The 26,270-nt window shown below is 45.6% G+C and overlaps 1 protein-coding gene across 5 annotated transcripts in view; it reads left to right on the top strand.

Moving 5' to 3' along the window:
- LOC110509310 (collagen alpha-1(XI) chain) overlaps positions 1-26,270 on the top strand; it is a 128,385-nt gene that overhangs the window by 36,618 nt on the left and 65,497 nt on the right. For all 5 annotated transcript variants that reach the window (XM_036967666.1, XM_036967665.1, XM_036967664.1 and 2 more), the window contains exons 3-4: positions 15,752-15,965; positions 17,414-17,576. In XM_036967666.1, the coding sequence (XP_036823561.1) occupies positions 15,752-15,965; positions 17,414-17,576 (377 nt within the window). The remainder of the gene's footprint in view (positions 1-15,751; positions 15,966-17,413; positions 17,577-26,270) is intronic.

Genomic DNA, 26,270 nt, shown 5'->3' with positions numbered 1-26,270 from the left:
CTTGTTCACTGAAATATCATCTCATGCTTGTTAGTGGGATGCCAAAGATACTACCTAGCTAAGTTTGATCCTATTGGCTGCTCGTGGCCTCTCCTCTACTAAGTCTGTTCCTATTGGCTGCTCATGCCCTCTTCCCTACCTTTGGGCGTTGACTCAGATGAACTCGGTCCTAGTCAATAATAAAAAATAAAATAAAAACTACTTTAAAACACTGGTGTAATGTCTTAACCGTGGCTGGGGAGTCCCTGACTGCAGTAAGACTCCCAAAAGACCTGTCTCTTTTTCTCCCACCTGTGCCATTCCTCTCATCCCCTCACACGCCTCTGTTCCCCTTCCAACTAGCTACCCGTTTTATTGGCCGTTGCATCATGATGACATGATAGTGTACAGCACTGCAGATTGGGTGGGCCAAATGTGAAGACTCACCTACCGCTATAGACCCCAACACACTCATAGACCCCACACACACTCATAGACCCCACACACACACATAGACCCCAACACACTCATAGACCCCAACACACTCATAGACCCCAACACACTCATAGACCCCAACACACTCATAGACCCCAACACACTCATAGACCCCAACACACTCATAGACCCCACACACACACATAGACCCCAACACACTCATAGACCCCAACACACTCATAGACCCCAACACACTCATAGACCCCAACACACTCATAGACCCCACACACACTCATAGACCCCACACACACACATAGACCCCAACACACTCATAGACCCCAACACACTCATAGACCCCAACACACTCATAGACCCCAACACACTCATAGACCCCAACACACTCATAGACCCCACACACACACATAGACCCCAACACACTCATAGACCCCAACACACTCATAGACCCCAACACACTCATAGACCCCAACACACTCATAGACCCCAACACACTCATAGACCCCAACACACTCATAGACCCCACACACACACATAGACCCCAACACACTCATAGACCCCAACACACTCATAGACCCCAACACACTCATAGACCCCAACACACTCATAGACCCCAACACACTCATAGACCCCAACACACTCATAGACCCCAACACACTCATAGACCCCACACACACACATAGACCCCAACACACTCATAGACCCCAACACACTCATAGACCTCAACACACTCATAGACCCCAACACACTCATAGACCCCAACACACTCATAGACCCCACACACACACATAGACCCCAACACACTCATAGACCCCAACACACTCATAGACCCCAACACACTCATAGACCCCAACACACTCATAGACCCCAACACACTCATAGACCCCAACACACTCATAGACCCCAACACACTCATAGACCCCAACACACTCATAGACCCCAACACACTCATAGACCCCAACACACTCATAGACCCCAACACACTCATAGACCCCAACACACTCATAGACCCCAACACACTCATAGACCCCACACACACACATAGACCCCAACACACTCATAGACCCCAACACACTCATAGACCCCAACACACTCATAGACCCCAACACACTCATAGACCCCACACACACTCATAGACCCCACACACACACATAGACCCCAACACACTCATAGACCCCAACACACTCATAGACCCCAACACACTCATAGACCCCAACACACTCATAGACCCCAACACACTCATAGACCCCAACACACTCATAGACCCCAACACACTCATAGACCCCAACACACTCATAGACCCCAACACACTCATAGACCCCAACACACTCATAGACCCCAACACACACATAGACCCCAACACACTCATAGACCCCAACACACTCATAGACCCCAACACACTCATAGACCCCAACACACTCATAGACCCCAACACACTCATAGACCCCAACACACTCATAGACCCCAACACACTCATAGACCCCAACACACTCATAGACCCCAACACACTCATAGACCCCAACACACTCATAGACCCCAACACACTCATAGACCCCAACACACTCATAGACCCCAACACACTCATAGATATCAAAAGTGGCGCCGCACTGGATGGCCGCTGTTATGCAAGCTCCGACCCAACTTTGCTGTCTTGTGATTATTGTGTCGTTTAATTTGAGTCTATTTTCAGGTAACGTATCAGCTATTATTTCTTCCAACCGCCAAGAACTCTTAAACATCAGATCGCCAGTTTATTACCCCAATTCGGGCTTCTACTTCGACTCATCTGCCCAGGGCTCTCTGTAATTCCAACCCAATTTTTCGGGCTTCCCAAGAGGAAACACTGGCGTTACAGAGGCAAGAGAGGGGGGGGGGGGATCCTGTTGAGATTAAGGCGAAGGGAAAACTGGCCACCTCTTCCCTCCATTCTACTGGCCCCTTGTGGACACTTAATAATAAGATGGATGACCTCCGATCGCGGATTCGCTACCAACTGGACTCTCGGAGCTGTCAGAGCTGGCAAGAAAGGCATTTCCCTGTACTTGTGCGTGCGACATTAAAACTTTCAACTTGAAACACGCACGCCATGCGTGTTTCAAGTCTCTCACCGCCACCTCTCCCACGATCCCTCTGTGCTTCATGCGCCATAATTCACTTCAGTAAGCCTCAGCTCTGGTGGAGTGTTTGGATTGAACTTTAGCCAAACTCTATAGACCTGTCAGGTTGTGGTTTTTTCAAGCCTGTTGGCCTTACAAGTCTCAAGTTTTAATGTCACGTGCGCAAGTACAGTGAAATGATTATGACTATTGTTGAGTGGCTGATATTTCTACTCCAACGGCCAAGATCAGCTCTGTATAACACCATACCTCAGAACCAGAGGAGGCTGGTGGTGGGGGAGGTGGGGGGGACTTATTGTAATGGCTGGAATGGAATAAATGGAACGGTATCAAACACATCAAACGTCTGGAAACCACATGTTTAACTTCATTCCTTTTATGCCATTCCAGCCATTACAATGAACCCGACCTCCTGTAGCTCCTCCCACCAGCCTCCTGTAGCTCCTCCCACCAGCCTCCTCAGCTCATAACACATGCAGACTCTCTCTCTCTCTCTCTCTCTCTCTCTCTCTCTCTCTCTCTCTCTCTCCCTCGATTTTTCTTTACAATCTTCCTCACGTCTGTTCCGTCTGTGCACATCTGCATTGAATAAAGACGGCTCTCGTTCTGTTTCTAATTCAGACACACGAAAAAAGAAAATAAGAAAATGGGGAAAAAAAAGAAGAAGAGAGGGGCAGACCATCATAGGGGCATACTAATTCTTCCATTTTGGAAACCTCAAGCTCACATTCAGTGGGAATCATACTCCAGTAAAAATGCCTAGGTCTGGAAGGGGTGGCAGGATGGAGAGAGAGGCAGAGGGGGACGGACAGAGGGGAGGGAGGAGCGGGTTCCACTCTTCCTTCCCTTCTATTGTGCTGACGTGGCTCTGGCTTACTGTTCTGTGGTCCACAGCAGCCCTCTCTTTCTCTATCCTTGCTTTCTCCCTCTCTTTCTCCCCTCTTTTTTTATCTTTGTCTTATACCCTCTCTCTCTCTCTTTCACTGCTGCTTTTTCATTACTTTGTACTTTCTTTTAGTCTGTTTTATATTTTCTTTCTCTCACTCTGGTGCATCCTGGTTACTGTCGCTCAGAGAGATGTGCTAGCTAGCCAACATCTCTTCCTATTAGTCTGTTTTATATTTTCTTTCTCTCACTCTGGTGCATCCTGGTTACTGTCGCTCAGAGAGATGTGCTAGCTAGCCAACATCTCTTCCTATTGCATTCTGGGTTAGGCCGGCATATTTATTTATGTATGAAAGTTGTCAAACAGTGCAGAACCCTCAAACTGTGTCACCCAGACAGAAGCCCAATTTCTCTGGAATGTGTTATTGAAAATTCCCAAGCATTTCAAGTGGTTGACTGAAAGAGTTTTTAATGTCACGTGCACAAGTACAGTAAAGTGCGTTTCTTGCAAGCTCTAAACAAGTGTGTGTGTGTGGGAGAGGGGGATCGGATTCGGCAGTAGGGGGCAGAGAGAGAAAAACCTCAAATCCCAGTCTTGTGAGTTAAATTGACTGAAAATCCAGTTGGTTGACAGCCAAGTGTGTGAAGAATGTCTCCCTGATCACAGCATTTCTTTGAGCGGCCTAGAAGAGGCCTTGAGGAGGCTTGGCCAAGCGGATGTTTGATCCACATCAAGGGTTTTCCTAAAGGCTTAATCCAGAGCTGAGTTCAGACACAATGCTCTCCAAACAAGTTATGTTTACTTTGACATCAATATAGAGGCTAAAAGCTTTAACTTGGGCTTCTCTTCGGTTTACTTACAGCCTAATGAAATAGTCTCAAGCAACACTCTAGGAAGGACCAACCACAAACCTAACCCTTATATGAACTGTAACTCAGTAAAATTGTTGCGTGTTGCGTTTACCGAACAACATCGGAAGCATAGTAGAACCTTTGAAAAATACATTCCAGCCTCCCGGGTGGCGCAGTGGTCTAACGGCACTGCATCGCAGCGCAAGCTATGCCACCAGAGACTCTGCTCTGTCGCAGCCGGCCGCGACCGGGAGGTCCATGGGGCGAAGCACAATTGGCCTAGCGTCGTCCGGGTTAGGGAGGGTTTGGCTGGTAGGGATATCCTTGTCTCATCGCGCACCAGTGACTCTCGCGCACCAGCGACTCATCTTCAATGCCCTTGCTAATGGAAGGAGGTTTTCACTCAAAATCTCACGATACATGGCCCCATTCATTCTTTCCTTTACACGGATCAGTCGTCCTGGTCCCTTTGCAGAAAAACAGCCCCAAAGCATGATGTCTCCACCCCCATGCTTCACAGTAGGTATGGTGTTCTTTGGATGCAACTCAGCATTCTTTGTCCTCCAAACACGACGAGTTGAGTTTTAACCAAAAAGTTATATTTTGGTTTCATCTGACCATATGACATTCTCCCAATCTTCTTCTGGATCATCCAAATGCTCTCTAGCAAACTTCAGATGGGCCTGGCCATGTACTGGCTTAAGATGGGGGACACGTCTGGCACTGCAGGATTTTTAGTCCCTGGCGGCGTAGTGTGTTACTGATGGTAGGCTTTGTTACTTTGGTCCCAGCTCTCGGCAGGTCATTCACTAGGTCCCCCCGTGTGGTTCTGGGATTTTTTCCTCACCGTTCTTCTGATCATTTTGACCCCACGGGGTGAAATCTTGCGTGGAGCCCCAGATCGAGGGAGATTGTCAGTGGTCTTGTATGTCTTCCATTTCCTAATAATTGCTCCCACAGTTGATTTCTTCAAACCAAGCTGCTTACCTATTGCAGATTCAGCCTTCCCAGCCTGGTGCAGGTCTACAATTTTGTTTCTGGTGTCCTTTGACAGCTCTTTGGTCTTGGCCATAGTGGAGTTTGGAGTGTGACTGTTTGAGGTTGTGGACAGGTGTCTTTTATACTGATAACAAATTCAAACAGGTGCCATTAATACAGGTAACGAACGAGTGGAGGACAGAGGAGCCTCTTAAAGAAGAAGTTACAGGTCTGTGAGAGCCAGAAATCTTGCTTGTTTGTAGGTGACCAAATACTTATTTTCCACCATAATTTGCAAATAAATTCATAAAAAATCCTACAATGTGATTTTTTCCCCTCATTTTGTCTGTCATAGTTGAAGTGTACCTATGATGAAAATTACAGGCCTCTCTCATCTTTTTAAGTGGGAGAACTTGCACAATTCGTGGCTGACTAAATACTTTTTTGCCCCACTGTATGTATATGCTGTTCTATATCATCTACTGCATCTTGCCTATTTATATGTACATATTCTTACTCATCCTTTACATTTGTGTGTATAAGGTAGTCGTTGTGAATTTGTTAGATTACTTGTTAGATATTACTGCATTGTCGGAACTAGAAGCACCAGCATTTCGCTACACTCACACTAACATCTGCTAACCATGTGTATGTGACCAATAAAATTCGATTTGATTTGATTTATATATATATACAGTGCCTTGCGAAAGTATTCGGCCCCCTTGAACTTTGCGACCTTTTGCCACATTTCAGGCTTCAAACATAAAGATATAAAACTGTTTTTTTTTGTGAAGAATCAACAACAAGTGGGACACAATCATGAAGTGGAACGACATTTATTGGATATTTCAAACTTTTTTAACAAATCAAAAACTGAACAATTGGGCGTGCAAAATTATTCAGCCCCTTTACTTTCAGTGCAGCAAACTCTCTCCAGAAGTTCAGTGAGGATCTCTGAATGATCCAATGTTGACCTAAATGACTAATGATGATAAATACAATCCACCTGTGTGTAATCAAGTCTCCGTATAAATGCACCTGCACTGTGATAGTCTCAGAGGGCCGTCAAAAGCGCAGAGAGCATCATGAAGAACAAGGAACACACCAGGCAGGTCCGAGATACTGTTGTGAAGAAGTTTAAAGCCGGATTTGGATACAAAAAGATTTCCCAAGCTTTAAACATCCCAAGGAGCACTGTGCAAGTGATAATATTGAAATGGAAGGAGTATCAGACCACTGCAAATCTACCAAGACCTGGCCTTCCCTCTAAACTTTCAGCTCATACAAGGAGAAGACTGATCAGAGATGCAGCCAAGAGGCCCATGATCACTCTGGATGAACTGCAGAGATCTACAGCTGAGGTGGGAGACTCTGTCCATAGGACAACAATCAGTCGTATATTGCACAAATCTGGCCTTTATGGAAGAGTGGCAAGAAGAAAGCCATTTCTTAAAGATATTCATAAAAAGTGTTGTTTAAAGTTTGCCACAAGCCACCTGGGAGACACACCAAACATGTGGAAGAAGGTGCTCTGGTCAGATGAAACCAAAATTGAACTTTTTGGCAACAATGCAAAACGTTATGTTTGGCGTAAAAGCAACACAGCTGAACACACCATCCCCACTGTCAAACATGGTGGTGGCAGCATCATGGTTTGGGCCTGCTTTTCTTCAGCAGGGACAGGGAAGATGGTTAAAATTGATGGGAAGATGGATGGAGACAAATACAGGACCATTCTGGAAGAGAACCTGATGGAGTCTGCAAAAGACCTGAGACTGGGACGGAGATTTGTCTTCCAACAAGACAATGACCCAAAACATAAAGCAAAATCTACAATGGAATGGTTCAAAAATAAACATATCCAGGTGTTAGAATGGCCAAGTCAAAGTCCAAACCTGAATCCAATCGAGAATCTGTGGAAAGAACTGAAAACTGCTGTTCACAAATGCTCTCCATCCAACCTCACTGAGCTCGAGCTGTTTTGCAAGGAGGAATGGGAAAAAATGTCAGTCTCTCGATGTGCAAAACTGATAGAGACATACCCCAAGCGACTTACAGCTGTAATCGCAGCAAAAGGTGGCGCTACAAAGTATTAACTTAAGGGGGCTGAATAATTTTGCACGCCCAATTTTTCAGTTTTTGATTTGTTAAAAAAGTTTGAAATATCCAATAAATGTCGTTCCACTTCATGATTGTGTCCCACTCGTTGTTGATTCTTCACAAAAAAATACAGTTTTATATCTTTATGTTTGAAGCCTGAAATGTGGCAAAAGGTCGCAAAGTTCAAGGGGGCCGAATACTTTCGCAAGGCACTGTATATACAGTTGAAGTCGGAAGTTTACATTCACTTAGGTTGGAGTCATTAAAACTCATTTTTCAACCACTCCACAAATTTCTTGTAAACAAACTATAGTTTTGGCAAGTCGGTTAGGACATCTACTTTATGCATGACACAGGTAATTTTTCCAACAATTGTTTACAGACAGATTATTTCAGTTATAACTCACTGTATCACAGTTCAAGTGGGTCAGAAGGTTACGTACACTAAGTTGACTGTGCCTTTAAACAGGTTGGAAAATTCTAGAAAATGATGTCATGGCTTTAGAAGCTTCTGATTGACATAATTTGAGTCAATTGGAGGTGTACCTGTGGATGTTTTTCAAGAAATGCCTTCAAACTCAGTGCCTCTTTGCATGACATGGGAAAATCAAAAGAAACCAGTCAAGACCTCAGAAAAAATGGTAGATCTGTAGTCTGGTTCATCCTTGGGAGCAATTTCCAAACGCCTGAAGGTACCACATTCATCTGTACAAACAATAGTACGCAAGTATAAACACCATGGGACCACGCAGCTGTCATACCGCACAGGAAGAAGACGCGTTCTGTCTCCTAGAGATTAAAGTACTTTGGTGTGAAAAGTGCAAATCAATCCCAGAACAAGAGCAAATGACCTTGTGAAGATGCTGGAGGAAACCGGTACAAAAGCATCTATATTCACAGTAAAACGAGTCCTATATCAGTATAACCTGAAAAGCTGCTCAGCAAGGAAGAAGTCACTGCTCTAAAACCACCATAAAAAAATAGACTATAGTTTGCAACTGCACATGGGGACAAAGATCGTACTTTTTGGAGAAATGTCCTCTGGTCTGATGAAACAAAAGTATAACCTTTTGGCCATAATGACCATCGTTATGTTTGGAGTAAAAGGGGCGAGGCTTGCAAGCCAAAGAACACCATCCCAACCGTGAAGCACGGTGGTGGCAGCATCATGTTCTAGGGGTGCTTTGTTGCAGGAGGGACTGGTGCACTTCACAAAATGGATGGCACATACAGTAGATGGCATCATGAGGTAGGAAAATTATGTGGATATATTGAAGCAGCATCTCAAGACATAAGTCAGGAAGTTAAAGCTTGGTCGCAAACGGGTCTTCCAAATGGACAATGACCCCAAACATACTTCCAAAGTTGTGGCAAAATGGCTTAAGGACAACAAAGTCAAGGTATTGGAGTGGCCATCACAAGCCCTGACCTCAATCCTATTGAAAATTTGTGGGCAGAACTGAAAAAGTGTGTGCGAGTAGGAGGCCTACAAACCTGACTCAGTTACATCAGCTCTGTTAGGAGGAATGGGCCAAAATTCACCCAACTTATTGTGGGAAGCTTGTGGAAGGTTACCCGAAATGTTTCATTGAAGTCAAACAATTGAAAGGCAATGCTACAAAACACTAATTGAGTGTATGTAAACTTCTGACCCACTGGGAGTGTAATGAAAGACATCAAAGCTGAAATAAATCATTCTCTCTACTATTATTCTGACATTTCACATTCTTCAACTAAAGTGGTGATCCTAACTGACCTAAGACAGGAATTTTGCTAGTCAGAAATAGTGAAAAACTGAGTTTAAATGTATTTGGCTCAGGTGTATGTAAACTTCTGACTTCAACTGTGTGTGTGTGTATGTATATATATATATATATATATATATATATATATATATATATATATATATATATATATATATATATATATATATATATATTATCTCTCTCTCTTTCATATATATATATATCTTCCAAAAGGCAGGAGTGACATAATTTGGTCCAGTTCCTTCTCTTTATACTACTAAGCTTTGGCTTTGGCTCTAAGCCTGATTTATTGTGACTGTGACATCCTGCAACGTCACCCCAAACACCCGTGCGCACACACACACACACACACACACACACACACACACACACACACACACACACACACACACACACACACGTGCACATGCTGACTGATCATTACAGATCATCCAAATCATGTAATCAACAACACCTTTTGATTAGGGAACATGTTGTCTCATACCCACATTTTACGATGGTGAGCTGTGAGCTGGAAAATAACGAGTGTAGACATGCTATAATTAAGTAAACACGTGGAAGAAGTGATTCATTATTAGCAGTCGGAGAGGCTGAAACAGAGAGCTTCTGTACTGTGGCGATTTCCCATCTTCTCATCGGGGGGATTGTAAATAGTCTGAAAGAACAGACCAACAGGACAGTTGGCTTTCTCAACATGTACATACCTCTACTGGTCAGACTACCAGTCATTTTCCCGAACGTTCCTGGATTCTTCAACATTTTGGTGATTAAAAGGTAATCTATGGCCACTTTGAATTCATGTGTACATTACAGTTTTGAAAACATGGTTTGTCCCCCCAAAAAGTGGTCTCTTGGCACGGCTTACCCCGGGGTATGGGGTAAGTTGAGCGGCTGGACAGGGTACACATTTCTGTACTGAATGAAATATTACCACTCCCTTTTTTAATAACACGTTCATCTTTATTTCCCAAACACAATTCAACACAATCACAGTAGCTTTTGTGTGTGTTTTAATCATTTAAGCATCGTGTAAACACAGGCTTAATACCTAACAAACACTTTGTACTTTTTAAAACACTTTGAACATAGGCAGCGCCCTGTTGTCATCCTCATACCCCAGCGATAAGGCGTTGATCCCAGCGAAACACTTCAATTTGCGTAACTTGAACTTGCCATTGTTCCAACCGTTGTCTCAAATTACTGCATGGACATTGGTTAAACTTACCCCAAGGTCAACATTTTCACTATATTATCCCACACAGCTACAAGGATGCACTTTCATGCTAGTTTTATGCCCTCATACTGAAGCTTATAGAGTCCCCAACTGATGCATAGAACAATTTTTACATGATCTGCTTTGGTTTAGATACAAACATCTAACACAATAAATTAATTTATTGGTGAAAATACGTTTTCTTTTAATCTAACTTGCTTACCACTGTTTCCATGTGGTTTCTTTCTTCACAGACTTTTTTTTTGACCTTTACCTAAATATTTGGTCAAATGATACATTTTGTGTATGGTTTCCCTAGAAACAAGGGTGGCTCAACTTACCCCACTCTCCCCTAATATACCCTCACTTTGCAACCCTATCTGTAGGTGTCTCTCTCTCACACTCAGTAGGGTTAGCCAGAGTGAGCAATTGGCAACATCAGTGGGCTACAAACTGTAAGGAAAGAGTGATGTAGTCCAACCACCACTCCCACACAGTGACATTTATCGCACAGTGGCTGGCTATGTCTTGGGATCCCTGCACATGGTCGGGGCTGTAGTAGCTGGGTGGTCTCCTCTCAATTCTTCCCTCTCCTCTTTCTCTTCTTCTTCCTACCTTCTTCACTACTCACACTCCCCGGTTTGGAGGAGAAACAATGAGTAGCCCCCCACACCCAAAGAGAAAGCAGTGATAGCCGTTCGCCTTAAAGAGAAGATGCAATGGCTCATGGACAAGCTGAGGAAAGCCACGTCATGATTCCGCAACACTGATGTCAGTCTTTCTGTCTGTCTGACGAGAGTCCGATTGATTAATACGGATGTCCTACCTTTGCTTTTTAGAGGTGACTTGCTGCTCGTTACCGTCTAATCTTTCAACTGGACCGACCTACCTACCTACCTACCTACCTACCTACCTACCTACCTACCTACCTACCTACCTACCTACCTACCTACCTACCTACCTACTTCTCCTCTCTCTCTCTCTCTCTCTCTCTCTCTCTCTCTCTCTCTCTCTCGCTCTCTCTCGCTCTCTCTCTCTCTCTCTCTCTCTCTCTCTCTCTCACTCTCACACACACACACACACACACACACACACACACACATCATCCTCTTCGATTATGTACATTCCCTTAGTCAATCCATGTGTAGTGTTGCTCGTTTCATGTTGAAGAGGGGTCTTTTGAAGCCAGTGCTGAAAGGTAGACTCATTATCTCACTTTTACAAGCTGACCTACCTGGACGCAGAGCACACTAACTGACAGCTGGCAGAGCTAATCACTGCCCAGGCTCCCTCATTCCGCCCCCTGGGTCTGAGCTTTGAGTGTTTTTTTAGAAGTGCTGTACGGTTTGGGGGAAGGGTGAAAAAACTGAGATGGAAAGGGGAATGAGTGCAGAGCAGATGTGTGGAGTTAAACACAGAGGTATGCCAGCACAGCGAAACCGGAGACACAGTGGCAAACCAAACTGATCTCCCCTCTTTAACCAGTAACTACTGAACACAGCTATTAGTTACAGCACTTATCCAGCTGATCTGTGCCAGTATGGCCTAATTATAATCAGGCTATGCACCAATTAAACTGTCCTAAGTGGAGGAATTGCTCAAATGTAATGTTATTTTACTGACATTTTACTGTTACTTATACATTTACTCTACTAATTACCCATCACACTGATTGTATGCTGAAACAGGATGTAAGTCATCCACAGCGCCTGATTGGCTGGTAGGGGTGTCTGGGAGTCATCTGATTTGCTGTTTGGGGAGGGGGGTCAGGGAGTAATCTCAGAGAGCTTCTGTCTTTGAGGTCTGGCATTCCCAGACTTTTCCAGATTTTTCCTGTCTGACGCTGTAGGTAGGTGGCGCTGCCAGGGTAAACCAGCCTGTTTGCCACCGGCTCCAGTACTGCGGCTGCTGCTACTTTTACCATTCCCACCACCACCCTCCTCTCTCTCAGACACGTTCACACACACTTACTGACAGGCCTGGCACCAGTTATCCTCATGGTGTGGAAAAATACCCAATTTTAGACAGCATTTGGGAACCAATCATTTGCTTTATAGTAAATCATTGCCAGTAGTTCTAGTCTCTCCCTCTTTTTCTCTTTCTCTCTTTCTCACACACACGCGCACACACACAGTTTTGTATTGCCATCCTTGTGTGGACCAAAGAATTGATTCCCATCCTAAATCCTATTTTCCCTCAACCCTAAATCTAACCCTAACCTGAACCTTAACCTAACCATTAACCATAACCTTAACCCTAAGCCTAAGCCTAACCTTAACCCCTAACCCTAAATCTATACCTAACCCTAACTCCTAACTGTAACCCCTAACCCTAAACCTAACCCCTAAGCCTAAAATAGAATTTTTCCTTGTGGTGACTGGCAAAATGTCTGGTACCCAGAAGGACAGTTAAACAGACACACACACACCTATGCGTACAGTCTGCAGTAGGGGTCATCCAGTCCCATGGTGGCCCAGTGTGGGCGTCAGGGGGTCAGGAAGGAGGACGTTCCTCCTGAACACAGGAGCCTGTAATAACCATGTCTATTAACAGCCAAAGAGAGACAGGAGAATTGGCTCGGACATATGAAAATGTTCTCCCTTTCTCTCTCTCTTCCACTTTCCTTCCTCCTTTTCCTCTCCTCCTCCTGCCGCTAGTTGGATCCCTCTCATGGTGAAAGTGCTCTGAAGCCATGTCAGTCCCCACGGTAACAGCCGGGTGAAAGGTCCCTAGTGTTAAGGAGGAGAGGAGACGGTTCATAAACACAGCAGAGCTGAGAGCCAACTGCAGTGACTGCAGCCCCCGTCGTGTAACAGTGCCCTTTCGGAAAATAAAGAATTCTGTGTTTTTGTGTTAATAAGGAATGAGTCAACCCAGCCTTCTACATTCTCTCTGTCTCCCTCATTCTCTTTCTCATCTTTTTTTGTCACCCTAAAACTATTTCTGTCACTCTGCGCGGCATGTAGCCTACCGGTTAAAACATCTGTCTGTGTGCCGTTGAGCAAGGCACTTAACCCGGATTTCTCCTGTAAGTCGCTCTGGATAAGAGCGTCTGCTGAATGATGTCAATGGACGTCTCATCGTTCCGCTCATGAGCGAGCGCTCCCAATGTTGCCGCACCCTGTGCTGCTCTCTTCCTCCTCCCCTCTCTTCTAGTTCTCTGCAGCTGAGCTAAGTGGTACAGGAATGCACCAGTGGCAAGTTGGCAACTCTTACTGTAGCCTGCTCTCACCTGCCTATCTCTCTTCTTCTTCTCGTGTCGTGCTCTGCTCTGCTTGGCTCTCAAAGCGTCTGCCACTCAAACTCAAGCGGAAGCTGCGAACTCTCCCTCTGAGCCCAAGAGAATTCCTCTGGAATGCACCGCCAAGGCGCGTGGACACCGCATTAAGATATTATACGCCTGTCTTTCTGTCTTTACTGAGGGAGGAAGAGAAACAGATAGAACTCGAACGAGAGAGATTGACAGACGACAAGGAGAGAGAGAAAGTGGAGAAAAGAGAAAATGATGAGAACCAGACTTTTCCATCAGTGACTAGAGCTCCTTCCACTCCTCTCTTTCCTCGCCCCCCCCCCTTCTCTCTCTCTCTCTCTCGCTCTCTCCAGTGACTTTCTGCTCCTTCCTAACCTCAAGCTCCAGAACCTACCCACTGCTCCGAAGTCACGGCGCCTTATCCTCCAAAGCCCTCTGATTGGCTGTCTGTCTCAGAGACACTTTAATGCTGAGTTTCCACGGTGACCACAGCCTGGGTTCCATTACTAGGGGAGGGGGTTAGGGCCTGTGAGGTGCTACAAAACCACAGCAACCACAGCCCCGGTTCTAGCTTCTCTTTTACTGTCTGGTCCAAATGTTCTGGAAAGATCTTCCCTTCCCAGACTAGGAGCTATTAGTCTGGAGTTCCTTAAAGTGTCAGCTTAGAAAATAAATGGAGAGATGTGTCCAACTCTATAGGACTATTTTACTTCTCAACTGCAGAATTTACTAACCTCAGCTTCAGTCTAAATGAGCAAATATATCCCCCCCCCAAAAAATATGCTAGTTTAGTAGTACTCCTACTCCTTAAATGTCGCTCCACTCTCAGATTCTGCTTTGGTAGTTAGAAACCCGCTCTGCTAAAACAGCTGACATCCTAAGACTTCATTCAGTCATGATGGTTAATCATGCAGTCTGCTTCTCTCATTTCCCCTTCAAACAAAAGCAGCTCTCTAGTCGTGGGAGCGATGAGCGGTGACTGAACTAAACATGAGTGTGTATGTGAGGGCCCCACAGCAAGCAAGCAAGCAAGCAAGCAAGCAAGCAAGCAAGCAAGCAAGCACCCCCCCCCCCCCTTGTTGGTGGGCTGAGATTGTCCCACAAGGCCTTGCTCTCGGGCCATGTGTCTCACAGATGTGGCTGGCGTTCACAAAATGGAGGGAGGGGTTAAACTAGGCGTGCAGATGGGGTGATGGAGGGAGGGATGAAGGTAAGTGGGAGGCGGGTGCTCCTCAAGAGGGTGAGAGTCCCCCCCCTCCCCTTTTTTTCACTTTTGTTTATCCCATGTGTTTTGTTGTACTGTAAGTACTCCTTTAGTCCCTCTTGCGCCCCGTCTCAGTCGGTATGTCTGGTGTATGGATCAGGTCTTGGAGAGGAGGAGAGGGGTTTGGGAAAGTGGGAAAGTGTTTTCGACAGCCACCCAGGGACCATATGCTCTTCTCATTACCGTGTACTCCTTCCTGTCCCCTCTCTCTCTCTCTCTCTTTATCTCTCTCTCTCTCTCTCTCTCTCTCTCTCTCTCTCTCTCTCTCTCTCTCTCTCTCTCTCTCTCTCTCTCTCTCTCTCTCTCTCTCTCTCTCTCTCTCTCTCTCTCTCTCTCTCTCTCTCTCTCTCTCTCTCTCTCTCTCTCTCTCTCTCTCTCTCTCTCTCTCTCTCCCTCCCTCTCTCTCTCTCTCTCTCTCTCTCTCCCATCTCTGTGGTGTATCTGTTCAGTACTCTGGGCAGTGGTGGAGGGTTGGAGAGAGCTCTTGTTTGCTTTAGATGCTCCAAGACGTTGTTACGATGTCTCCCCGGTCTCCTCTGTCCAAGACTTTGTCGTCTCCTCTGTCCCGTGTTCATCATCCTCCCCTGTTTCCTCTGTCTGGTTCAGTACATTGCCATTTCTGGACTGTGTGCCTTTGAAGGTTTACCATATTACAGTTTCAGTGCAGCACACCATTTTATTGATGGACTGTACATTTGGATTTGACTTAGAGTTGCTCTCTTGAAAACAAGGCTTTTCATGAAACCCAGGCAGGAGTGTGGTCCTCTGTCTCTCCATTTTTAGCATGTTACACGAACTGGTGTATTATAACCTCCTTCTCGCTCTCCCTCCCTCCCTCCCTCCCTCCCTCTCTCGCTCTCTCTCTCTCTCTCTCTCTCTCTCCCCCCCCCTCCCCAGCTGACGTGTTCCCTGAGGACTTCTCCATCCTGGCTACGGTGAAGCCTAAGAAGGGCTCCCAGTCCTTCCTCTTGTCTGTGTATAACGAGCAGGGCATCCAGCAGCTGGGGGTAGAGGTGGGACGCTCCCCTGTCTTCCTGTATGAGGACCACACAGGCAAACCCAGCCCAGAGGACTACCCTCTCTTCAGAGGACTCAACCTGGCTGACGGAAAGTACGTATTACATCAGTATTAGTATGTTCACCTGTCTAATATTTTGACATATAATACCCTAAAGTTCTACTGTACTGTTTAGCACTCTATATGAAAGTACCCCCCCCCCACCCCACCCCCACCCCCTTCGTAGGACACAACCTAGCCGACGGAAAGTAGGCTCACCTCATTCCACACATAGTATTACTTCATAGTCAAACTATCCCCTCTTCAGAGGACTCAACCTGGCCAACAGCAGGCAGGTTAACCTTGTCTGATACCATACCATACAATAAAATAAACCATAGTAGGCCTGCTGCATACTTTATTACTGTGCCTAAATCAAATCCAATCACATTTGAGTGGTCGTGTACACATACACTGAGTGTACAAAACATTATGAACACCTACCTGCTCTTTTCATGACATAGACTGAACAGTGGAATCCAGCTGGAAGCTATAATCCCTTATTGATGTCACTTATTAAATCCACTTCAATCAGTGTAGATGAAGCCTCTAGACAATTGAGTCATGGATTGTGTACTGTATGTGTAGCTTTCAGAGGGTGAATGGGCAAGACAAAAGATTGACATGCCTTTGAACGGGGTTGTGGTAGTAGGTGCCAGGCGCACCGGTTTGTGTCAAGAACTGCAACGCTGCTTGGTTTTTCCACACTCAACAGTTTTCTGTGTGTATCAAGAATGGTCCACCAGCCAAAGGACATCCAGCCAACTTGAGACAGCTGGATTATATCACCCTGTTATTATATGATATAATAATAAGATTCACACCGTTTAGCAGACACTGTTATCCGAAGCGACTCACAGTCACATGTGCATACATTTTCACATACAGTAGGTCCCTGGAATTGAACCCACGATCCTTGCGTTGCAAGCGCCATGCTCTACCAACGGAGCTACAGAGGACCACTGTAACAAACACATGTGATGTGCTCTCAGTTTAGCTGCTTGCTTGCTTCTCTGTAATCAGAGCGCAGGTGTGTGTCGGCCTGGCTTTGACGAGTCTGGCGGTTGAACCTTTGTGGGGATTTAGTTAGTTAGGATTTAGGTTAGGATTTAGTGCAGGTGCTCGGTCACACATGTTCATTATCCTGGTCTGTTGTCTGTCTGTGTAACACGTCATTCATTATCTAGCCGGTCAACCTAGGTGGTTTGGATTAGGATTAAAACACAACCTCCTCAGATGAACAGTATCTGAGCGTTGGGTGCCTCAGTGCCCTCGGATGTGTAGGCATTTAAACCCATCCATATCCTTGACCAAAACGTCCTTATACCTCTGTATGGTTATAATAGCAGCATGTCACAAGTCCTACAGCCAGCAACTGTATCGTAGGTAAACGGGTGTGTGTGAGTCAACCCTTTGTCCATCTCAAAGTAGGTAGAACTGTAGTGAAACGTGAGAGAGAGAGAGAGAGTGAGAGAGAGCTAACCTTCTGTCCCTCTTCCCAGGTGGCACCGAGTGGCCATCAGCGTTCACAAACAGAGCATCACCATCATCCTGGACTGTAAAAAGAAGACCACGCAGAAACTGTCCAGGAGCCCACACCCCATCATCGACACCAAAGGAATTGTGGTCTTCGGAACTAGAATACTCGATGAAGAAGTCTTTGAGGTAGGCCTTATGCTATCTTCTCCAAATGGCCCTTCGCCTTAGTCCTATTGATTGACGGGGATATTGATTGACTTGTGATCTATAAGCCTTAAGTAGGCGTGAGGAGATCTGCGTCTCTGCCAGTTGGAGATCGTCATCTCTGCCAGTTGAAATGCTAGGAGGTTTTTAGTCTGTAGTTTCATTCTGGATTGTGTTATTATTGTGAAGATATAGATGAGGTATTATGTGCAGTGTTGCTGTGAACACCTGCCTGGAACTACACAGCTGTGTATAGCGTGTATGTAGTCTGAGCAACTGCCCCCCCCCCCCCTTCTCTCTATCTCTCTCTCTTAATTTCTCTCCATCTAAACTCACTGCCACATCTTTGTGTACACTAAGGGAGGCGTTAGCAGTCAGATAGTGGAGATTTGGTTCACCTCCCCTCTTCCTCCCTTCCTCCTTCCCTCGTTCTTTAAGCTATGCTTTGTGGTTGGAGATGAGAGAGAGGTTGATGATTTGGAGATAAGTGACAGCCAGACCCTGGGGTTATCAAAGCTGGAGAGACCTAACAAGAATCACAGTATGAAACACTGCAGCTTTTGCCAGAGATGGAGAAAGGAGATGGGAGAGAGATAAAAATGAAGTGGAGTGTTCTTTTTGAATATTTGATTGTTCATTTGTTTTATAAAGAAGTGGCGAAGGAAGGGATCCAACTGTTGCTTATTGCTAATGTCAGCAGTGCTTTTGTTATTTCTGAAACTAAGGCCTGTGAAAAGGACAAAAAAAAATGCGCACACACACACACACACACACACACACACACGCACACACACACACACGCACACACACACACACGCACACACACACACACACACACGCACACACACACACCCATACCCTTCCAAATTGAAATCAAACACACACCCCACAGTCTTTCTACTGTCACAGTGCTTGGTTAATCCATGTGCTTGTATAAAGAGGATTAGGGGCGAAGCGCTCCATAATAATTAAAAACAGTCTGACTTTCTATTTTATTTATTTATTTAACCTTTATTTAACTAGGCAAGCCAGTTAAGAACAAATTCTTATTTTACAATGTCGGCCTACCCCGTCCAGACCCTCCACTAACCCGGATGAATTGTGTGCTGCCCTATGGGACTCCTGATCGCGGTTGGTTGTGATACAGCCCGGTATCAAACCAGGGTTTTGTCGTGACGCCTCTAGCACTGAGACGCAGTGCATTAGACCGCTGCCCCACTCGGGAGCTCTGACTGACGGGACTGATGCTGTTCCAACTCACCTCTGACCTCCACTGCTCTCTCTGGAGGACAACTACGAAGTCACTCCTTCTGGATTCCTCTGGGCTTGGCATGGAACGAGGGATATGAGGATGTGGCATAAAACAGCTCATATGGGATTGTCTGTGTTTACACTTACTGCCCAATTCTGATCTGTTTTTCCACTAATTGGTCTTTTGACCAATCAGATCAGATTTTAGTCCAATACTTGTGCAAAAGATACAGATTGGGCTGCCTCGGTAAACAACTTCTAAGAGCCACTTCATATAGTCCAAAGATACTTCACGTATTTGATTGATGAATAGTTATATAGGGATAATCATTTTGGTGTATGCTTTTTGTTAACCTGCGGTCTATGCTTTTCAACTGTTATCTTGACTGTTGTGTACATTCCATCTCAGGACAAGAAAATAACAAGCTGGCACTTAACAAACTTGTACGAGGCTATAACCAAGCAGGAAAACATACATCCAGAGGCTGCTTTTCTGGTTGTCGGAGATGTTAATCCCGCGTCATTTTGACACGTGATGCCCAACTTCCATCAACACGTCTCCATCGCCACCAGGAGCGATAAAGTCCTAGACTACTGTTATTCTATCCACAAGCAAGCATACAAGGCCCTCCCCCTGTCCGCCATTTGTCAAATCAGATCATTTATCCGTACTCCTTCTTCCTGTTGACAAGCAGAAGCTCAAACAGAAATGAATCGTGACAGTAGTGCGCTATAACTATGCAATGACTCTATAGCTCGATACTGTATCACTTACCCCAATACATATCTACCTCTATCAATCCAGTATCCCTGCACATTGTAAATATGCTGCTGGAACCGACCTTGTATATAGTATGCTGACCTACTTGATCGTGTTCTTCTTGTTTCTTATTTTGTGTTTTTGTTCTACCTTGTTATTTTTGTTGTATTACATTGTTATTTATTACTTGTTGGGGTTAGAGCTGACGAGAAAGGCATTTCACTGTACTTGTGCACGTAACATTAAAACTTGGTCGTAAAGTCACAAAGACCCAGCCTGGTCTGTTTTTAGACAGAGAGAACGTGTGTGTGTGTGTGTGTGTGTGTGTGTGTGTGAAACCCACAACAACAGCCTGACCCTTAACTTGGTAACAGAACAGGCGGACATTTTGTGAAAGATGTTTCAAACTTTCCCTCCCGATGCTGTGTGTCTGCCAGACCAGTTCGGAGACGGCACAGGCTTCTAGCACTCACAGAAAATGGAAAATATGCCACATAGTTTCCAAATGATGCTTCCCCCTCTCCCCTTTCTCTCCTTGACTTATTCTCTCTCCCCGTTCTCTCCCACAATCCCTGTTCCCTTACTTGACTTGAGTCTGATGGACTGCCTGAGGCTACAGCTTAGAGGTGGGTGAGCAGGAAAACAAAGGAAAACACATTTTGATTTCAGTGGCAGGGCCATTGAATTGGTCAGATTCCTGAACATTTCCAGTTCAACATCTTGAGTAAAAATGTACTTACTACGACTGTGAAATGTGGCTGTTTCACCGAGAGATCTTAAAACGAACGCTCTGGATAAGAGCGTCTGCTAAATGACTCAAATGTAAATACAATCTTGTAAGGAGAAAAAAAGACAGAGAGAAAGGGAGAGTTGGGAGAGTTGTGGGGGGTGAGGGGGGGGGGGGGGGGGGGGGGGGGGGGGGGGTCGGACAGAGGGTAGGGAGTTGGATTGGAATATAAAAACGTAAAAAAGAGAAGTCTGGCTCTCAGCATTTCCTTGAATATCGCCAGAAAGTTTCCCGAAATAGGCTTCTGTCACGATTTCTGACGCTAGGGATTTAGAAAGAGATCAATTTACCGTGAGAGAGAAGCAATAAAACATCAGAAAGAGAGAGAAAGAGGTGGAAATAAAAAGAGAGAGAGAGAGAGAGAAAGAGAAAGAGGTGGAAATAAAAAGAGAGAGAGAAAGAGAAAGAGGTGGAAATAAAAAAAGAGAGAGAGAGAGAGAGAGAGAGAGAGAAAGAGAAAGAGGTGGAAATAAAAAGAGAGCCAGAAAGAGCGACGAGAGAGTCTCCATCTAACCCCTACCTGCGGTGTGTGAATAGAGGAATTATTATGAACAATAATGTTGTTGTCTGCCTGTGAGGCTTCCCAAGGAGGCCGCTGTAAAGTGGCAGCTATGTTGGAGAGGTTCGTGGTTAGGTTGTTGACATTGACATGTTGTGGTTTGAGAGCGGGTGCTTATATGATGTTTAAGTACCGTACCGTGTGTGACTGTGGCATTTCTGTGAGTGTATGGGTTTGCTAGTAGTACCGCTTACGAGGATACTGCATGGCATCATTTACAACGCCAATGTGATACAGTATCTAGCTATAGAGTCATTGCATAGTTATAGGGTATATGGTGCTTACCACTCTCCCCTTTCTCTCCTTGACTTATTCTCTCTCCCCGTTCTCTCCCACACTCCCTGTTCCCTTACTTGACTTGAGTCTGATGGACTGCCAGAGGCTACAGCTTAGAGGTGGGCGAGCAGGAAAACAAAGGAAAACACATTTGACGTTTTTCTTTGCTAGTAGTACTATGGGTTTGCTAGTTGTACTGTTTACGATGACATTGCAGGACATCGTTTACAGCGCCAGTGTGATGCAGTATCTGGCTCTCTAGTTATAGAGTACTGTAGTCGTGGCCGTGTTATATTTATTCAACCTTTATGCAATTATCATTCGCTCGGCAGGAAGAGTAATTCACCAGAATTCATTTTTTATAATTTGCGTGTGCACGTGCGTGTGTCTGTTTTATGCATGTTTGTGTGTGTGTGCACTTGTGTGTCTGTGTGCGTGAGAGAGAAAGAGACACTCTTAGAGGGCGTCGGCAGACCGTGTCCCCTGATCTTAAACGCTGTCGTTTCCCATTGTCTGTGCCAAGATAAACCTGGGATAATAAGGCCCATCCCCTGGCAGCCAGGCAGGTAGACAGGAAACAACATTATGTGAAATGAATGGCTGTGGCCACAGAGGAGCGAGAGAGAGAGAGCCAATACAGACAGGACAGATGTGATCCAGCCTGTAAGCTCTCGGTCTTCTCTACGGTACTGGGACATAGACAGGTAGTGAGGTAGGGGAGGAAGGAGGGAGGGAGGGACGTTGAGAGAGGCGGAGATAAGAGTGAGAAAAGAGAGAAAAGGTTGGGGGGGGGCAGAAAGAAGGAGAGGACAGAAGAGGGTGGAAAAGATGTGGGCAGAGGAAGAGAGAGAAGGAGAGAGAAACTGAGGGAGAGAGGGGTGGATGGATGGATGGGGCAATGTCTGGGTATCCATTGCCTCTGGCACAGGACTGTTGGCAGACACAAATTGAATTTGTCTGTGTCTGATGGTGATTTAGGGATTTTCTCGTTTGGAAGTTATACTTTGTGAAAGTTCAGTCAGAACTAATGGGGAACCGTTTACTCTCTCAACAACTGTCTATTTTGGCAATAAGTAACATATTGATCCTCCAGAAAAAGGGCAATATAGACAAAGAGAATGAATACAGAGATATAGAAAAGGGGAGGGTGACGGAGAGAATGATAGAGAGAAAGAGAGACACAGAGGTGCAGAGAGAGAGTGAGCGAAAAGGAGAGTGAGACCAGGATACAGAGGTCAAGAGAGACCGAGGTGGAGAAAGAGAGGGCTAGCCACTATAGGTAAGAATGTGATGGGTTTTTGGTCCAGGACCTGGAAAGAATGAGGAGTACTAAGGGGGAGGTAGGGGGAGGTCTCTACACTGATGTCAGCCTTTGAATGGTGGCCATATTGCGTGACATCATCCAGAGGTTTCCATGGTGCTGCTGATAGGTTGTCCCAGGATGGGGGTGGCTGGACAGGGGGAGGAGTACTAAGGGGGAGGTAGAGCAGGAGAGGAGAGGAGAGGAAAAGACAAGGGGTCGGTAAAGATAGAGGGAGGGTTGAGGGAAAGACAGGGGAGGGCGGAGGTAGAAGGAGAGGTAGGCTGCAGGAATGGCGGCACAAAGGAGTCAACAGAGGCAGCAGGAAGGTAGAAACAAGGGTTAGGGTTGGGGTGAGACAGTAGGGGGATGGAGGTATAAACAGGGACAGACAAGGGTGAGGTATAGGACTCCTGTGAGGGAGACAGGTGAAGTGAATGGGGTAGGGCCAGGGACAGACAAGGGTGAGGTATAGGGCTCCTGTGAGGGAGACAGGTGAAGTGAATGGGGTAGGGCCAGGGACAGACAGGGGTGAGGTGTAGGGCTCCTGTGGCAGCAGTGCTGTGAGCCAGGAAAAAGCAGTAAACCACAGGAACCCATGATGCTCGTTAAGAGGATTCATTTCAGATTATTACAGAGCTATAAGGAGTTTCCCATGTCCTGTTTCCTCTTTTTCACATTCTTCACTTTCTTTTTGCCCGTCCTGCATTTCATAGCCTCTCGTCAGGTAAACAAAACACAGATAGAAATAGAGATGTGGGGATCAAGGTAATTGCAGTTCCAGGTACTCCCTCTACAGAGACTGACAACTGACAGGTGAGTTAGCAGAATTCCTATCAAGAAATTTTGTCAGTGATAGATGGTCCGGCTCCGGTTCTCGTCCCGAAGGTCAACAAGCGTCATGAAATGAACTATACAACATACATATGTTATTCCACTTGGTGTGCATGCAACTCACCCCATCCCTTTTTCCAGTGGGGTCAGTTAGGAGTTCCTCACACAGGTGCAGATGCCCAGACTTTGAACTCCTTTTTCTATGTCCTGCAGTGTGGGGATCGGTGATGTAACCAGGGCTCCATCAGGGCTCCACGAGGCTCCCGTTTGATTGTTTCTCTATTGCTAGCCCTTATAGCAGAGCCACTGTAACAGCGGACTCTCAGTCGTGAAGCTGAAGTCATAACTCTTAACTGTAGCTGACATGTTGGCTAACTTTGTTTTACTTTCAGGAACTTGTAAAAAAAAATACCTGTAAAAGTTTATTTTCTTCTTGTGCTTTGAAACAGTTAGCCACCTAAACGGATGTCAAATGGCATCGCTCACCAAGGTCATTAGAACTAGTCTGTAGAGCAGGACCAAAGACCACAGTGATGGTGGCTGAGATGGTAAAGGTCATTAGAACTAGTCTGTAGAGCAGGACCAAAAACCACAGTGATGGTGGCAGAGATGGTAAAGGTCATTAGAACTAGTCTGTAGAGCAGGACCAAAGACCACAGTGATGGTGGCTGAGATGGTAAAGGTCATTAGAACTAGTCTGTAGAGGAGGACCAAAGACCACAGTGATGGTGGCTGAGATGGTAAAGGTCATTAGAACTAGTCTGTAGAGGAGGACCAAAGACCACAGTGATGGTGGCTGAGATGGTAAAGGTCATTAGAACTAGTCTGTAGAGCAGGACCAAAGACCACAGTGATGGTGGCTGAGATGGTAAAGGTCATTAGAACTAGTCTGTAGAGCAGGACCAAAGACCACAGTGATGGTGGCTGAGATGGTAAAGGTCATTAGAACTAGTCTGTAGAGAACACACTAGCTGCTAGCTCTTAATGAGTTATTATATGATCTTATATTGAGTTTAACACAGTTCAGTCGTCTAGCCCCAGACAGACAAGTTTCTCCCCTGGATCACCGGGAGAATTTCCTTAATTCATGGCAGATGTCTGGGTTTCAACTCAACCCCCCTCACCCCCTCCCTCAACCCCCTCTCTCAACCCCCTTAATGATCGGAGCAGGCCCACAAGTAGAAGTGTGCCCTCAGCACTTATTTTGCGGCTTTCAGCAAATGGCCAAGCCAAACATTCCCAATGTGCACCTCTGCACCACCTTCCCCCAGTGCTCCTGGCCAACGTCATAGTCAGAGAGGCGGACTGGAAAAAATCCATCCATAATCCTGTGCAGTGGAGGTGACTCTCTCCCAAGAAAAGGGGAGGGGGGAGGAGAAAGGGTAGAGAAAGAGTGGCGGAAGGGAGTGGATGGTACCCAAAGAGGAGAGGGGGAGGAGAGAGAGGACCCAAAGCGTATCCAGAAGCACGACAGGAGCAGAAGGGGGTGAGGCAGTTAGGGAGGGGGTGTGGGGAGGGTGAGAGGGGGTCTTGTGGATAAGTGAGGTGATACACTCATCTGTGGCTTTCGGTAGCTTCACTGAGCTCTGAGAACCAGCCACTGTCTGGAGGGGATACTGTGTATGTGTATAAATGTGACTCACCACCTGGATTCGGTCTTTTGTAGCAACATTTGAATTATTATAATTGTTTTTACATTGGGTACAAGTAGAGACTCAGAGCTACAAAATGGTATATCATACACTGCATGTTTAAGGAACAATGGGAAAGTAATTATGCTTTGGAAGTTGATAAACTTGTAAACTCACTTTTTAGAAAACGGTCTATGAATGTTTTGGTATCTTTGTCGACACCCATTTAGCATCGTTCACACCCTCTTAAGCTTTAGCCCCACCCATCTCATTTCATTACTCTTTTTTGCTGACGTTTACTGACACCGGCCATATTCAACCGGTGTTGTACACTTTAGCTTAAGACAAGTAGCTAGCTAGGTAAACAATTAACCTAGCTAGGTAAACAACGTGTAAGATCACACACGTCACGTAATGTTAGCTAACGAGCCAGTAAGTTAAGTTGACTGTGCCTTTAAACAGCTTGTAAAATTCCAGAAAATGATGTCATGGCTTTAGAAATATCTGATAGGTTAATTGACATCATTTGAGTCAATTGGAGGTGTACCTGTGGATGTAGTTCAAGGACTACCTTCAAACTCAGTGCCTCTTTGCTTGACATCATGGGAAAATCAAAAGAAATCAGCCAAGACCTCAGAAAAAATATTGTAGACCTCCACAACTCTGGTTAATCCCTGGGATCAATTTCCAAACGCCTGAAGGTACCACTTTCATCTGTACAAGCAATAGTACGCAAGTATAAACACCATGCGACCACTCAGCCGTCATAACGCTCAGGAAGGAGACGCATTCTGTCTCCTAGAGATGAACGTACTTTGGTGCGAAAAGTGCAAATAAATCCCAGAACAAGAGCAAAGGACATTGTGAAGATGCTGGAGGAAACAGGTACAAAAGTATCTATATCCACAGTAAAACGAGTCCTATATCGACATAACCTGAAAGGCCTTTCAGCAAGGAAGAAGCCACTGTTCCAAAACCGCCATAAAAAAGCCAGACTACGGTTGCAACTGCACATGGGGACAAAGATCGTACTTTTTGGAGAAATTACCTCTGGTCTGATGAAACAAAAATAGAACTGTTTGGCCATAATGACCATTGTTATGTTTGGAGGAAAAAGGGGGGGGACTTGCAAGCCGAAGAACACCATCCCAACCGTGAAGCACGGGGGTGGCAGCATCACGTTGTGCGGGTGCTTTGCTGCAGGAGGGATTGGTGCACTTCACAAAATAGATGGCATCATGAGGTGGCAAAATTCTGTGGAAATATTGAAGCAACATC

Source organism: Oncorhynchus mykiss, chromosome Y (genome assembly GCF_013265735.2).
Source record: "Oncorhynchus mykiss isolate Arlee chromosome Y, USDA_OmykA_1.1, whole genome shotgun sequence".
NCBI classification, from domain to species: domain Eukaryota; kingdom Metazoa; phylum Chordata; class Actinopteri; order Salmoniformes; family Salmonidae; genus Oncorhynchus; species Oncorhynchus mykiss.
The sequence above is the reverse complement of the archived record's forward strand: the minus strand, read 5'-3'. Positions and strand labels throughout refer to the sequence as shown.